General features: G+C 37.6%; 1 protein-coding gene across 1 annotated transcript in view; it reads right to left on the bottom strand.

Moving 5' to 3' along the window:
* EVC (EvC ciliary complex subunit 1) overlaps positions 1-16,250 on the bottom strand; it is a 62,069-nt gene that overhangs the window by 37,133 nt on the left and 8,686 nt on the right. Inside the window, exons 2-8 of the mRNA XM_072406455.1 lie at positions 11,204-11,329; positions 8,885-8,968; positions 8,232-8,464; positions 5,232-5,316; positions 3,770-3,868; positions 2,522-2,659; positions 628-786 (exon numbers count right to left, since the gene is read on the bottom strand). Of these exons, the coding sequence (XP_072262556.1) occupies positions 628-786; positions 2,522-2,659; positions 3,770-3,868; positions 5,232-5,316; positions 8,232-8,464; positions 8,885-8,968; positions 11,204-11,329 (924 nt within the window). The remainder of the gene's footprint in view (positions 1-627; positions 787-2,521; positions 2,660-3,769; positions 3,869-5,231; positions 5,317-8,231; positions 8,465-8,884; positions 8,969-11,203; positions 11,330-16,250) is intronic.

The following is a 16,250-nucleotide window of genomic DNA, read 5'->3' as shown; positions in this document are numbered from 1 at the left end:
TTAAAATGCAGAAACAAGTAGATAGTAAGCTTCAGGGCAATTTTTTTAGGTTTACATAAACCTTAATTGCTGGTTTGATGGTTATACCAGCAATTTCTTTTGAGGAAGGTTCTAGTTAGGTATTTTAGGACACGGGAGGAACACTACTCTGTCTCACACACTAACTGTTCTATATAATTGGAGGACCGAAAAGTTCGGGTAGATGTAATTTCATCTCTTAGAGCTTGGCCCACATATATGTACATATCGGGCCACTTCAACCTGTAAATATTCTGAGTTGTCCATCATGTGTCCATCAAGTGTCACCCTTAGGGTAATGCTGCAGGCTTGCTCAGAACAGTTCAGAAAACAATGGACAGTCTATTGATATATAATTACTTAGGGGTAACTAGAGTAAAGTATTTCATTGTAGCACACATGGACTTTTCAAGATACCATTAGATTACCTATGTTGTGCATGAAATTGCTTTTAAGGGAACAAGAACAGTAACACGTGCTATTCATTGAAAGTTGAATTTTTAAAAAATAAAACAATAAAATCAATTTACAATGCAAGTATCAGGGGAACCATCACTAGATAACATTGGGTACACGGAATGGTGTGCAATGTATAGAATGTTAGATTACCATGGCCAGCTCCTCCTGAGAGTCATACAAGATATTTTCGACCACAATCATTTTTGAGATCAGTTTCATCATAATTCTTCCAGCTTCATCATATGAGCACTTCACCTTCTCATGAAGGTACTGATGCGTGCTCTCAATCTGCTTCCAAAAGCCTTCTAACTGTAGAAGAAAGAAGCACAAGGAAATAACTTCATAGTTATCAGGATAACGATCCACCTAAAACACCAGAAAGTTATCGGCACCGCTCATGTCTGCTGCAGCCGAAAGTGGCTTCACCCTGGAGTAGATTGTTTTTTAATAAAAAATGAACTTAATGAGAACATATGAACACCAGTAGTGCAGCCGGTTCATAAAACTTTTTACACCAACTCCCTATATTATAGTTTCTCCAGCTCCTTTTATTTTTATTATAGCAATTACGTGTTTTCTATATTGATCGAAAGCATGCTACATGCAAGGTGTTTTATCGCTGCTGATGCAAGTGACTGATTCAAAGCCATCAATTTTACAGCTATATGAAGGAGGTTTTTTTTCTGAAGGGTGAATTTCCACTGAGCTTTTTTCTGGTGCTTACTAAAGCAGTTTGCCAAAGTGGCCCAGCAAGCCCCCTTACCCAGTCACATTATCTGACACCAGCTGACCAGTTACCCTTCTACCCTCTGCTATGGTATGATGCTCTCCAAGGGAAGAATTGAGAGGTACCATGCAAAAATAGAGCCCTTGGTGGGTGCATATGTGGGGGGTACAGAGTAGGTTGCTATATGAGTGATTATTTTAAGGGTAAACAAGAGGGAATCCTCTATTCCATTAAACATTTTACACAGACTATCTGACTGGGGTTTACAGGTGATAGGTAACACCTCTGTGTATGATGTGCACAGCATTCTTGGGGGATTTACAATATATTGGCAGGAAATGTATATGCAAACCCTAATAGTACGGTATAATTAAGACTAAATTATATAAACACAATTGTAAAAATAAAGAAAAAAAATTTCACAATCCTAAACCAAGAGAGCTTTAAACTTTACATTGTGATTTGGTCTTAGAGTTGACTCACGATGATTACACATATTCATATACCTTTTTGTAATATTTAATTTGGAAGAAATGATATTTGAATGTCAAATCACATAATATCTCAGTTGGACACAAAAATTAATGCACCTTTACCCTAGATTTTTTTAAATAGCTAAGCAGCTCTTTATTATAACTATTAGCTATGAAATAGAACATTTTAACATACTGTATATTTTCATTACATTTTCAATTAATTAGGAGTTTGTGTCAGTACATTTTTGCCTTCTCAGGTTCCTGAGATTTACAAGAAGATGACCATTGTCACTCTTTGCTTGTTTCTCCAAGAACACATTTTTCTTTTAGCACATTTGTATGCATCACACCTGATTGGCTCCTACTGTTACCCCTTCCTTTACTAGCCTGGAAGGTGCTATGGGGGTAATTACAAGAGGATGACAAATTAGATTTAAAATAATTTAATGATTTATTACTTCTACAGAAGCTATCCAAAAGCAGTGTTTAACTTTCTGCCTTTTAACCTTCTAAAAAACCCCAACAATGACATTTCCTTTTCAGAAGTCTTTGTATCTACCACCATCTCCACATGGTCATAATAAATGTATTATTACTGTAGTACTGCCCTATATTATAAAAAGATTGTCAGGCAGTTGGGACAGTAGCATTGAAGAATGGTAGAATGAATATGGGAATTCTGGTGGAGATATCTAAAGTTTTTGGTGTCTATTCTTCAAAAAGGAATAAAACCTCAGCTAGCACAATGTGATCCAATAAAATCTGTTTGTCGATCACTGCTCTTTGTGTCATGATATCCATGCAACTTAATGAGAGTCATTACAACCTATAGGGTACATACATTCTGAATTAGATGGTCAGAGTATTCCCTCTCTCTTCTCTCAATGTCTTCCATAGTCTGAAATTCTGAACCCTGTCCCCGAATTTGGTTGCTTGAAGTGATTCTTGAATTGTATGTCTGTTCCAGCTCCTCCAGTTCCTAATATAGTAACAAGATAATAGTTAAATGACGACCTTTATCAAGTATGATCAAACAGTAGGAGTTTTTTTTAAAAGAGAGATGAGACGTCCTGGAGGACATCAGCCAAACCTAATGTTTCACTATCTGGACAGCAAATTCTTTCTAACTTGTTCTGATATTGACCAAGCATCAGATATAAGTGTGGCAAGTGTCTTACGGCTATTTTGCACCTGCAGCGGAAAACTGCATGGTTGGCAGCTCACAGGGGCACGATGTAGACTGCTGCTGTGCAACCGGGAGCTGCAACTCACGGGTAACCAGATTTGTGTGCGGCCCCAGCCACAGTTTAAATGTAATAAATGACAACCCTGCGGCTAAAAGCAACATGCCTCTTTTTGGAACTGTGCCACAGCTGCAGCCGCATGCAAAAAGTGCATCTCTAACCCTCTTCTTCATCTTCATGGGTTTGAATTGGCTCCAAGTCTGTTACTTGCTGAAGAAGAATGGTACAAGTTGTTGTTAAACATCTACTTTCTGGATTTAGATGCTGGCTTAGAGATGAAACATAAATACTATGTCACAGTCTGATCACTGTGGCAAAGAAGACGAGGAAATGTTTAATCCAGTTTACAGCTGACTGATGATATGATTTTAGCATAGATAAAATTACTAGGTTGGAGCTAAAGGTTTTACCAGTAAGAGCTACACGGTTGCTGTGCATTTTAATATGCCAGGTACATATTCATGCAAACTAGTGAAAGTTACAGACAGGTCCACTTTAATTAGTCGCATTCACTTTACTCTTGCTCTGTGTGTCTGTATGACCAGGGAGCAAGCACCTTCAGGGGGTAATACTAGAGTGAATGGCTGCCAATAATATTTACAAATAGACATGTGTTAGAACATTTCAATACACATTACTCAGTAATGGCGAACAAGGAACAGACATTATTCAGCAAAGGATAACAAGAAAAAACACAAAGTAAGACAAATCATGTATATTAGGAAATTTGTCTTTGGGCTGTTGTTAATTCATCACAATTTAATACGCTAGCCTGAAGCTCTCCTTTAATCAATGTTCTGTATAACACACAATCTAAGAAGAGAGAGAGGAAGATGAAGCCTTACAGTCTCTTTTGATGAAAGGATGTGCGTGTACAGTTCTCTATCAATCTTTTTTTCCAGCAGCAGGTCAGTCAAGCTGATGCGAAGAATCTGAACAAACATCTAGAATGCGGGATTATGAAGAGGAAAAAATCAATGATGTAGTAAATGCAAGTTGTGAGAGTCACAGCAGAGCAATTTTATTCCTCACCTAATGGAAACATGTGCAGTGACCTTTACTCCGCAATAAAAAAAAATCATTTAACCCCATTTTACCCATAAGAGAAAGTTTATAGTGATGTTACAGTATAACAAATATGGTAAAATGGGCACAGACTGTATATGACCCCCGAACGCAGATACATCAAAAAGTCTGCAGACCATCATAGCTACCCAGAAGTATGTGGACTTCCCTGCAAATTCAAGGTTTCTAGTGAAGCATTTGGTTACTGTTTGAAGAAGGCCCTTTTCTGTTCTACCATGACTATGCTCCTGTGTACAAATCCAGTTGCCATAAAGGAATGGTGTGAGTAGCTGTGTGTAGGGAAAACTCAAAAGCCGTGCAGAAAGCCCTGACCCTATCTGAAATGCCAAATGTGTTCTCTTTCAAGTTCGTAGACTTTACTAATATTCCAATGGTTGAATGGGCAAAAATTTCTCCATACACATTAAAAAATTTGGTGGAAAGTGTTAGAGAAGTGGAGGCTGTTCTAGCCGTAGACAGGGTTCCAATGACATAATGATGTCTGTTATAACTTACAGTATATACTTATAAAGCACAGCCAAAAAAACAAATACACTAGGTAGAACAGACTGCTTATCTGCTGATTTTAAGATCAAAGACTTAATAGTATCATTAAAGTCCAAATGTACTCATTAAAAATGATTAAAATGAAGGTGAATTTAAATTCCTTTAAAATTCACCAAAAAAAAAAAATATTTTACTGCAGCTCTGCTACAACCCCAAATCCCTTTCTTGACAGTGCATGGCCCTGGATCAGGACCAGTGGCCTCTATGTAAGAACAATGGTCCATCTTCAGAGGTTCAAAATGTTCCATGCACAGCATGAATTACCATGTTCAAACAAATTATTTTTTATTATTACACAGTATTTATATAGCACCAACATATTACATTGCGCTTTACAAGGTCCATAGACATGTCAGCAGGGAGTGTAGCCACTGACGGAATTTAAAAATGTATAATTTAGATTAAAACTCTTCTACCTTTATTCACCTTCCCTTGTTTGATTCTCACATTGTGCCGAGAAATCAGAGGTAACAATAAATCAGTACAGGAGAGAAGGTTTACTAGGTTGGAGCTAAAGGTTTTACCAGTGTAAGACTGTGTAAGACTAAAGGAAAGGCTGAAGTACAGCTTTGATGCACCCTCATTTTCCAAAATGTATAAAAGCTACAAATTAGGCTTTAAAAATGTGTGTCCAGCACTGCTGCTTCTGTTACCACATTTAAAACTGGTACTCACTGTGTATTGTTCACGTCTTAGCTCAGCATCAAGAAGAGGCAAGCTTTGCAGGCATAGGCTGTACAGACACAACTTAACATCACAGCTGTAAGAAACAAGAATGAGAACAAGTCATTACCTAAACGAAAATCATATTTTGTGTATGGAAAGCAACTTTTTTGGTTATTTCAATGATTTCAATAACAGGGGACACCTCTGACATATTTCAGGCTGAACAGAACATTTGCAAAAAGTGTGCCAGGACCAGAGAACTTGCAATAGAAATAGCAAGTAAAAGGCCACTCCAACCTTGCTCTTAGCCCAAAGCTTGGCGCACACCATGCATGCAAACAAGAACCGCTTTCTGATCCCAGACAACTGTCACACATGAGCCAACATGCTACGTTCACCTCCAAAACAACCTTTATTGGATTAAAACACCTGTCATTTGGACTTGCATCACAGTTTATATTGGTGGTGCACTGGTTTTCGGTGAGAGTGATTTTGCAGTGGAGCCAATGCCGGGTGAACCATCTTCAACAGTACATATAAATCCTTGATAAACTTAAATTTTCTACAAAAGTTGTACTTTCTCTATCCCTACAACTTTTTGAATACTGCTTTGGTAAATCAATTTATCTATCTAAATAACAAAGAGGAACAAATAATAAGAACAAAAAGGGAAAGTTGGAGGTTATAATCAGGTAGAAGTCAAGGTTTACACATAAATCCAGCTGCTTCTCTCTTTGGATCTGCTGACTGTTTGGATCTGAGGTTTATACTAAGAGTAAACCTTACTTTTGTACTCATTCATAATATAAATAGTTTAAATTGTTCAGGTTTGTCACTTTTATGGTCACCCTAAATGTTCCTTTTCATAGCCATGGCAAGTTCTGTGATCCTTGTTATATTGCAGTCATAATTGCTGCTCTTGTAAGGTCAGCTGTGATTAAATATATAACTTCCAATGTATTTTTGTGTCTTATGTATCAACATGTTTTATTAAAAGAACATATAATTATAAATATAGCTATACAGGTAGTCCCGGGGTTATGCGGACAACTAATAGAATGAACTTCAGCTTACTGAAGTTGAAAATCTTGAAATTAAAATTGCTATTGGTTACTGAGGACTATTGCACTTTTTTTTTCCCTGATTCATATTATATCGTAAAGCTACTGAAAAACCAATAATAAAACCTGACAGCTGAAAGCTACAAATTCACTGAGAATATTATAAGTGTGAAAGAATTAAATCTGCCACATGTAACAAAGCATCGAGCAGCTTCCAAAGTCCATCCGCTATTCATCTTCTTTATGCCAGCACATAATGATGTCATTTATTAATTGGAAGATGTTTCTCTTGCAACATGAATTAACTGTTAGACTACAAAATCAGCTATGTTAATGAATTATAAGACTGTGGTCATGACTTCATAATACTTATTAATGTACAGAAGCTCTCCTTATTCATAATCAGTCACCTAGAAACCAGCGCCCTGTTATTTTGCTGCCCTACTTTCACCAATCTTCATCAGGGTCTAATATAGTGATATGACTAGATAGCAACAAATGTGATATTATTTCTCATTTCTAAAGAGTATGTGGTTTAATGTTTTTTTAGATGTACAATACTGGTTTTATATTGCAAAAACAAAAAAAAAATTATGTATTGTCTCTGACTTTGTTCTCAAAAGTCCTTATTGGAAACCCTACGTTTTGTTGTTGTATATATTGTATATTAGGTTTCCATGTGAAGGTGATCAGCTTTGAAAAAACAATGAACCCTAATTTCTATTCAGAGAATATAATTATCTAGGTTTATAATCCAGTGATTTCACTCTAGCTCACACATTTCATATCCCAGTATCTGTACCTTCAGTAACATTATGGCTTGAGTACACGCAAACACTTTGTTCACTGGCATACATGTTAATAGCAGTTAATAGTTTTATAGTTCAGCACACAAACTCACTCTGCCCTAATTCATGGTCCCAACAAAATGCCTCATACCAATATTTACATGCAGTGCTTTATGCATTACATGTATAGTTTCTTATGCCTCTTGATCATGCCAAGCTTCACAGTTTTTTACAAGCAGTGCCTAATACTCCTTGGATACGCATAGTGCCTCATACCTCTGCATTAAGGCATGTGGTATGAAAATTAGTTTATCACAACCTGCACTATTTTCAGCTACCACCAGAAAGACAATCACTTTGAAATCACAATCACTGCCAGCAACCATGAGGAGGGTAGCCATCAGAAATTTCTGGGCCCCATACTAGGTAAACTTCCTGGACACCTCTTCCCCATGTTTAAATGTTTTAGCATTGAAAGAGTCAGGGTCTTTTGATTTGGGCCCGGTATTGAAGTACCTCTTGGTCCCCCCTGACCATGGAAGGAGAATCTGAATCTGGCTGGGTAGGACATCCACAGGTGTTTGTAGTTTTATGTGCAAGGCTGCAACTTTCTTCTCTTCATTTACCAGCTGCTTCCTTCAACCAACATTCTGATTCCTGAACCACATTGGAGTCAGGATTCACTGCCCGATTCCATTTCCCATCTTCCTTTCCTCCAATACCTAGCTGGTGTTGCCTAAGCCTTGGTCTTGGTTCACAGATTCTGCTTCCTAAATTGTCCCTTTCTACTCTGCTTGTCCTGCCTTTCTTTTTGTAGCCCAATCTTGACCTGCATGGGTTCAACTTTTTGCTTAACTTGGTATGTGTTGCTGTTAACTTGGCATGCAGTCTTAGTGTATTAGTCCTGTTTAGAAATGTATTCGGACTCTTCAGCCTGGTATTAGCCCACAGTGCATCATCCAGACAATAATAAGTAAAGCAAAGTACTTGATTTATGTGTTTTAACCTTTTGTAAGTTGGTAACAAGGTCTTTATAACCAATGCTAACAATGCAAAATTTGGCCAGACTTTAATGATCACTGGGCACAAAGCGTTATTATCAGATACATGTTTCATTTGCATGTTTTGCACACAGGATTAAAGTACAGCACTACTTTTACCTGTTACATATGAGAACTTCAGGGAAAGCATTGACTCGGGGAAAGGTTCTCTCATAGAATCTATCCAAACTTGTTGTGGAATGTATTGTGGTGGATGAACTTCCATTTTCCTTCTCCCCCTGACTAAGAGATTCTGTACTGCTCCCTGCAGAGTCTTCAAACATCTGGTTAGGTAACTGGGTGCGCTTCGAATTTTCATGCAGAGATGGGTTTGAAGCTCCATCAGCAAGTGGCTGGAATCACAGATAGATGGGAAATAAAAGTGGATAATTGCAAAGCTTCCTCAGTTAAACACAAAGTTTCAAACAACAAATTGAAATAAATTGTAGGTGATGTGAAAGAGATGATGTGTTACTCTTCATGATCTGTTATCCTAATAATGTTCTATACCAATGATTCCTAACCAGTGTTCTGTGAAAGCCTAAGGCTCCTTTAGAAGCTGCTAGGGGTTACTATTTGTGTCTCTCAGGTCAGTTTATTTTACACCAATAATTTTTATTAAACAATACATTTAGCTGTTAGACCACATTTCTGCATTTTAAAAAATTCTTTATTGCATTTAGAAAAAAAAAAAAAAAAAGCAATGTTAACAGTCAACAAATGTCTCAGGTTGGATTAAAATTGCCGGGACATAACAAAGTTGGACATCTTACCCTAAACTTTTGATTTATGGGATAAACAACCTTGGCCTTTAACGCAAATGCTTCAACGCCATTACTGGACGGTTGGTCTCCTTCCTGCAAGAAGAAGAACACAGTCTATATTATCTACACCTTGCAGAGCTTGCTATGCATCCAGGAAAAGGTTCCTAGGTGGAAGTATGAACTGTACCAGTATAATGACTTGCTCACAACAGCACATAAATCTCAGAGCATAAAAGAATATAAATAGCAGTTATTTTTAGCAATTGCATGAAATATCTGAATGCACCAGTGGGATTGCAAGATAAATAAACCATGAAGCATTATCCAATTATTCACACAAATAAAGCCTAACAAAGCGGAACCTTATTAACTTGACGAAAGCTGTTCCTCAATTAATTATTATGCGTCTGATTATACTCCTTGCTAACCATTAGGGCAAGATTGATGTAGCCCATGCTGCAACAAAGTTCTTTAAGTATGTATTCTATACAATCTTAAGCTGTCTGATATTAAATCTTTATAGAAATAGGATTTTGAACTGGGTTTCCAGGAAGGCAATCAATAGAAAAATTACTCCATCATTGGTTGGGAAATATTATACATATATCAGCAGATGTCCCATGGATTCTGGGTGTGCAGTCATGAGTAAAGGAAAAAAAACAGCCAAGAGAAAACAAGGGTTTCATGGGGGAATACCAAGTCAGGTATGCCATCTTCCTATTCAACAGACTATGGTTAGGAGCAAAGGTTTATCTCTTTATACATTTGCCTTTATCTGATCTTTCAAAAATGTCATGGGTATTTCTTTTTCTATTCTGCTCCAAAATGTGGTACAATACAAAAGTAGTTTGTATTTCAATTCTAAAGCACTAGCCAATCTGTACTGTCTGTATTTTATGGCTGGTCTATTCTGCAATGCTTTGGGGACTTCACCTTCTTGTCTGATTTTGTGTCTACCTTCTTGTCTTACTGCTGATGTTATAGTGCGTATTTAGGTGGAAGCCTAATCCTAATATATTATGCATTCCAAGCCCCCTTCCCCTCTCCATATCAATAAAGTCTTTAAGCTTTTTTATGCAATTCAGGAAAGCTATAGATAAATGAAGGGGCCAGCAAAGTGCTGTACATAGCTTTCTGAAAACATCCCAGTACTCTACCTCACTTTACAGCAATAATGCAGTCAGTGTGCTGGTTCTTGGTGTGCGTAATGCAAATATTAAAATGCCTTGATGAGTAGATGTCAGCCTGGAGGGGTGAGTGTTCCTAGGCAGACTGCATCTGCAAGCAGACCACCCTGATTAATTCCAAAAAATGGTGGTTAGGGCTAGTCAACCTAATCAGGGTAGGACTAGATGATGCTGGATAACCTCCAGATAACAAATGAGCAAAGTTCTATCCGACTTGCTTCAGCATTGTGTTACCTACACACACTTTTTGTCGCTAGAAACAATCATTTCCAATCATATCCATCGACAAACGACTGAAAGATGAATGAACGAGCATTGGACATACAGCATCATTCCGTTCTATGGACAGGGGGTGGGAGAGAATGAGAACCCCACTCTTTTATTGTGATCCATACACTCTTCCCCAAGTCTTTGTTGAGCCTTGGTATTTCAAATATTTCTTGTTGCCCACACATGACATGTTTTCATATGTTATGTATTCATTTCTAGCCCAAAGTCAGACCTGGCTGACTGGCATCCGTTCTTGTTTCTTTTTGGCTGACAAGTACCCATTCTAATTTGTCTTAGTTGACATGTACTCATTAAGTCTCTGTTGACTAGTAACTAGTCTAATTTTGTTTTAACTAGATGTTACCTATTTTGCTTTATTTTGGCGGACTATTAGCAATTCGTATTTTATCTTGTATCGCTCGTACACTTCCGTTTTATTATTGGTCAGGTTTTAATGTGGGTGTTTTAGTAGCTGTTTTTGTTTTCTCGGGCTAGTATCCATTTTGTTTTTGTCTAGGCTAACTAGAACCAATTATTTTTCATTTTGTCTGACTACAACCCAATCTGTTCATCTTGTTTGACTAGTACTTATTCTGTTTGATACCCATTCATTTGTCTAGTGCTATGGACTAGTGCTCATTATTTTTTAAGTTTGGTTCATTGGGACACATTGTTGATTTTGTCTGCTAATCTGATTTATACTTGTTTTGTTTTTGTATACTACCGGTAGTACTATAGACTAGAACCCATTCAGCTTGGCTGTCTAGCATCCATTATTTTTCCTAAAGCAAGAAAAACACTACCTGTATTCATAGTTCTATTTTACATCTTATTACATTACAATTTATCTACATCAGATCTTGTAACCTACTTCAATCAGGGGCATAAGCCTGGACTCTCTTATTCGAATCTTCTTTTTAGCTTTTGAGGAAGAATCACAGGCATCTTGTTTCCGTTCAGTTTTCTTGTTCTCCAAAGTCACTTCAGAGTCATTGACCTTCAATGATACAGTCAGTCATATCAACAACACCACATATAGTGTATAGGAGGAACACAGATGACAGGCAAGATTTTGATGACATGCAACATAAATTAGTATTTTTTAGCTTTACATACATTGAGTTAATTCACAAATCTTTAACACCCGGCTAAGACACTCCATGTGCCTGTAATATTCAAATTTTATTGGACTCAATTAAACAAAACTGTCAATTTTTCTTCTACTTATCCTGATGTGTTAGCTCTGTGAAAAGAGCCTAATATATATTTCACCTTTTTATCCACCCAAGTTACTCAAACAATACTAAAAAAGAAACACACCCATAGTGCATGCTGAGAGATGAGACCTATCATCTGTTCTTTTGCCTTTTTACTGTCCTATCTTAGACAACAACATATTATATTGTATTTTATGCTAGACTGCAAGCTTTATTATTCTGTCATTCTATAGCCTTAAGTTATACTTTAAAGCAGTGGTCCCCAATCTTTTGGAGCTCATGGACCACTAAATTTATGGGCTCCGGACTGCGTGGGGAGCCATGTGTCACTCAAGAAACTTCCCCCAGAATGACATCATGATGCCAGAACCCGCCCAATCTCTGATCACAGGTTTGAGCCTACGATGGGAGAGTGGGCGGGTTGTTTCTGTAAAACACAACCCGCCGGCCGCCCTGAGCCTGCGATCCATAAGGGGGACACGGTCCCTGGGCCTGGCCGGTGCACCCCCGCCATCAGGGTCCTTCTCCTGACCTCACTTGGGGGGCACACTGGCAAGAGCCACGGACCACTAGTTGGCTACTGCTGTGAATCTTTACTTTACCCATACAAGTTCAATGAAAAATAACTAAGCACACATTTAGGTATATTTTCCCCACAGCTTACGTTCCATCTCAGTGTTTCTATGGGTGCATCTAACCTAATAAATTGCATTGTACTTCTTGAAGCTGCATTTATTTGCAATATTCGTAGAAAGAGAAATGTAGTTTTGAAAGAAAGTACATAGACTTCCCCAGCAACACATACAAACCTTTTCTTCACTTCTCCACCATTTACCTTTTAGAAGCATGAAAAGACCAAATTAGCTTCAAAGAAATTTTTTTTTAGATTTCCAGGATTGAGCCCTATCGTCGTATGAAAGCACTGGACTAATCACATCTAGGACAACAGTTCTGTAGTATGGGGAAATAATGAGTGAGCCACCCTGACAGTAGGTATATGCAGTCAGGGAGGTTGGTTTTAAAGTAGCCCCATTATTTTAAAGTTCTTCTATTTCATTGGCCAGGCTCCTTCAGCAAATTAGTTTACCATATGTAAATAAAAAAGTCAGGGTTAGACTTGCTTCACCCATTACCTCCCCATCAATGTATGTGATATCGCCATTATTTCAGGTTGAGTCCTTTAGAAGGTAAAGCAGGTGACATCTTGAGAGAAAACAATGCAGACCATTAAAAAAAGGGATCTTTCTGCACGAATTCCCCTGCTTGACTTTTCAGGACTCCACTTGGAAAAGTGGTGACGTTATCCTCACAGCTGTTGCAGGCAGAATGGGTATAATTGTAACTTTCTTAATATTTCACCTATATAGTAGATGATTTGAGAGTTGGCCAAGCCTTCTTAAGTAGATCTGAGTTTAGCAAAAGGTACGCTTTAGGCTAAAACATACCTAAAAGTCAGGTTTCCAGCAACCAGCAGTGCAGCTTAATTTATACAAAAAAAGAAAGTTAGGCTTTGCTTGGAGCACAAGTATGCAATGCAATGCCTGCTTGTAGCAATACAAAAATGATACTTGATTAAGATCTAGATTTAGCAAAGACAAATATCAGCAGAAAATATCAGGACCCATAACAACCAATCAAAATGTCTAATAAATTGCTGTTGGTAAAACACTGTACTGCAGGTTCATTGCTCTGAATAAACCCTCAAAGAACGTATATTTCTGCCATCCACAAATTGCTTGTAATAATTTCCAAATATTCACAAATGATGAAAAGAATAATAAATAAGGTGATGCCAGAGATGGTCACTCAGGCAAAGTTTGAGGTTTTATTGTACAGTAAAAGAATAAATCATTTATTGATAACCTTTTTTTTGTAAGGGTATTCTTTTATACCCAATGCCTTGAAAATGCTTTAGCAGAAGGGGCTAATGATAAATTTAACTTGAAACTCACGTTTGACATTTTCATAAAAGCCCTAATTTATCTTCATCTAGGTACAATGCTTCCACTTGTCTTTTTATTCCCCCTTTAATCTTCTTCTCTCAATCTAAGCAGAAGTCTCTTGATGTACACTGTCACTATGTTTCCACATGTTGCTCCTGTAGATATTTCACTCCTATCCTGTCGCTATTGAACAGCAGTATGCTGTAAGTTACAGCACATAGGGCGAAGTTTACTTGACGGAGCAGAAATGAATCCATTCTGAATTTTGGGCAGATAAACACAATTTAAAAAGTTTACAACACTGCACAAATGTTTCAGGTCCGGGTGAAAAAAAGGTTTACCGAGCAATAATGCTTTCACAAATATAAAATCTAATTGTCTGTTCTTAATAATTTACAAAATGCAAAGTAAGCTACCAGAAGAATTATCTAAATCAATAATTGGTATGGCTACCCTTTGCCTTTAAACCAGCATCAATTCTTATAGGTACACATAACCAAAAGAATATACCTGTAAGGGATTTTGTAGGATTAACCTAATATACCAAATGAGCTAATTAGCATAATTTCCATACATAAGTTGTAAAACTGTCATCAACTGAAACAAAGCTGTGTAGTTTCCCCCACCTACTAGATTGTAAGCTCTTCAGGGGCAGGATCCTCCCCTCCTCCTGTGTCACTGTCTGTATCTGTCTGTTATTTGCAACCTCTATATAATGCACAGCGCTGTGTAATATGTTGGCGCTATATAAATCCTGTTAAATAATAAAAATAATAATAATAAATAGGAGGCCTAAACCTAGGTAAGGAAATTTGGCTACCAAGATGACGGTGTGGAAGACATGTGAAAGGTCGAACATCATGGCAAGACTGAGCACAGCAACAAGTCACAAGGTAGTTATACTACATTAGTAAAGTCTCTGTAAAAGTAAAGTTCAGCAGATGAAAGACACATTGGGCCTGATGTATTAAAGCTTTCAAAGGCTGGAGAGGATACACTTTCATAAGTGAAGCTGGGTGATCCAGCAAACCTGTAACGGTTTTCCTAAAAGTCATTTTCTGCACAGAAACCTTGTGAGCCTGAAACCTCTTTCTTTCCCCTTCTTTCTCTTATACCTATACAATGAGCTCTAAATGATCAACAAAGAGGTTGACTCAACACAACCTTTATGAAACAAAGACAAGAACCAACACCAAAAACTAATAGAACTGGCAGAAACCTGTTGGACCCATGTACACCAATTTACTGGCCAGAGAAGTTTGGTCAGAAGAGGTCTTGTAGTCAAACATCCATACCTCCAATGTTAAAACAATATAGCACAAGGCAGTTTGTTTACCGAAAGGCTGGAGTAAGGTGCAATAACAAGTGTCTGTAACAGTGAAGCATTGTGGAAGTTCCTTGGTGCACATTCACTGGGGTTAGCAACCCACTTACTTTAGATCACATTCAGTTGTTTTATGGTTCCTTAGGTTTCCAGTGTTGTTTACCTTATTCCTAATGATAAGTGCACATTCATTGCTAACCCCAGTGAATGTACACCAAGTGGCTTAAAATGGGTAAATATGGGGTATCACTTCACAATAATAAAATTGCGGTGGGTCTTAACCATGGTGGCACGAGATATATGGTGGCACGAGATTTAGAGATGGGCATGCTAAATGACTAATTGCTAATCAAAGAACTCTCCGCACAACACAATTAAGGTATTCTGCCATACTGCTTAGAGCACTTTTTTACAACATAAATTGAACTTCTCATGAAGTATTAATGTGTTATTATGCACTACCAAACATGTAAGACATGATAAGATGGATAAATTAGGGTGCTATTGTCTTTATGTCAATAGAAGACTGGAGAAGCAAACAGCTTGATTGCCATGGCCACCGGCCTGTCCCTTACAACTGATTTTAAAAGAGAGTTTTGCTGAAAATACAAGCATCAGGTACACTGGGCGTGCAATACTTTGAATATAATGTATTTTTGCTTCAGATTTTTGTGTGATGGTAATATAAACATGAAAATAATGTAAGTTTCTTTATGGTTGTAGATTCTCTCTCCTGAGGAAGCAGATATTTCCGCCAAATGCATGGAGAACAAACTCAGAATGTACTCCCCATAGGGATACTCTAAAAGGAGAGGTTATTACTTGTAATATTGGTTTTATGGTGTTTTACTGTTTTTAACCACCTAGCCGGTATGCCCGACCTTCGTACGGGCAAAAAAAAATGGCTAGGATGGTTAACCCCGTAATTTTGTCACATCCTTACCTCCATGGTCCCGCTGTGCACATCCAGCGGGACCATGGAGGTAAGGATTCGAGTTAAAAAAAAAATTTCATGAAAAACAGTGGATCACTTTTGGTACAGAAATCTAGACCTCAGTGTAACGCTCAGGTGGTTAATGTAGATAATAATAAAATGTTGTTATTTTCCTAATACATGTTGTTGTTGTTATTGGCCTGTGTGAGATAAAAAAAATGATGTATGTGGAAATTCCTTTTTAAATGTAGATGATATAAGTATCAGAAAGTGTTTGTACTGGTAGTCCTCCAGTTAAGGACATCCGACATACGGATAACTATATTATACATATGAATGGGGCTTCCCTGCTCGCTTGTGTGCAGGAGAGAGGCTTGATGGGGGAAGGGGCTGTTTGCATGACTTGCAGAAGAAATCTTTTGTTAAACACAGATGAGGTTGTGGGTGATCTTAAGAGGTGAGCTGATCTGAAACAAAAGTATCTTATTAATTCTGAAAAG

This window comes from Pyxicephalus adspersus, chromosome 3, assembly GCF_032062135.1.
Source record: "Pyxicephalus adspersus chromosome 3, UCB_Pads_2.0, whole genome shotgun sequence".
In the NCBI taxonomy this organism is placed as follows: Eukaryota; Metazoa; Chordata; class Amphibia; order Anura; family Pyxicephalidae; genus Pyxicephalus; species Pyxicephalus adspersus.
The sequence above is the reverse complement of the archived record's forward strand: the minus strand, read 5'-3'. Positions and strand labels throughout refer to the sequence as shown.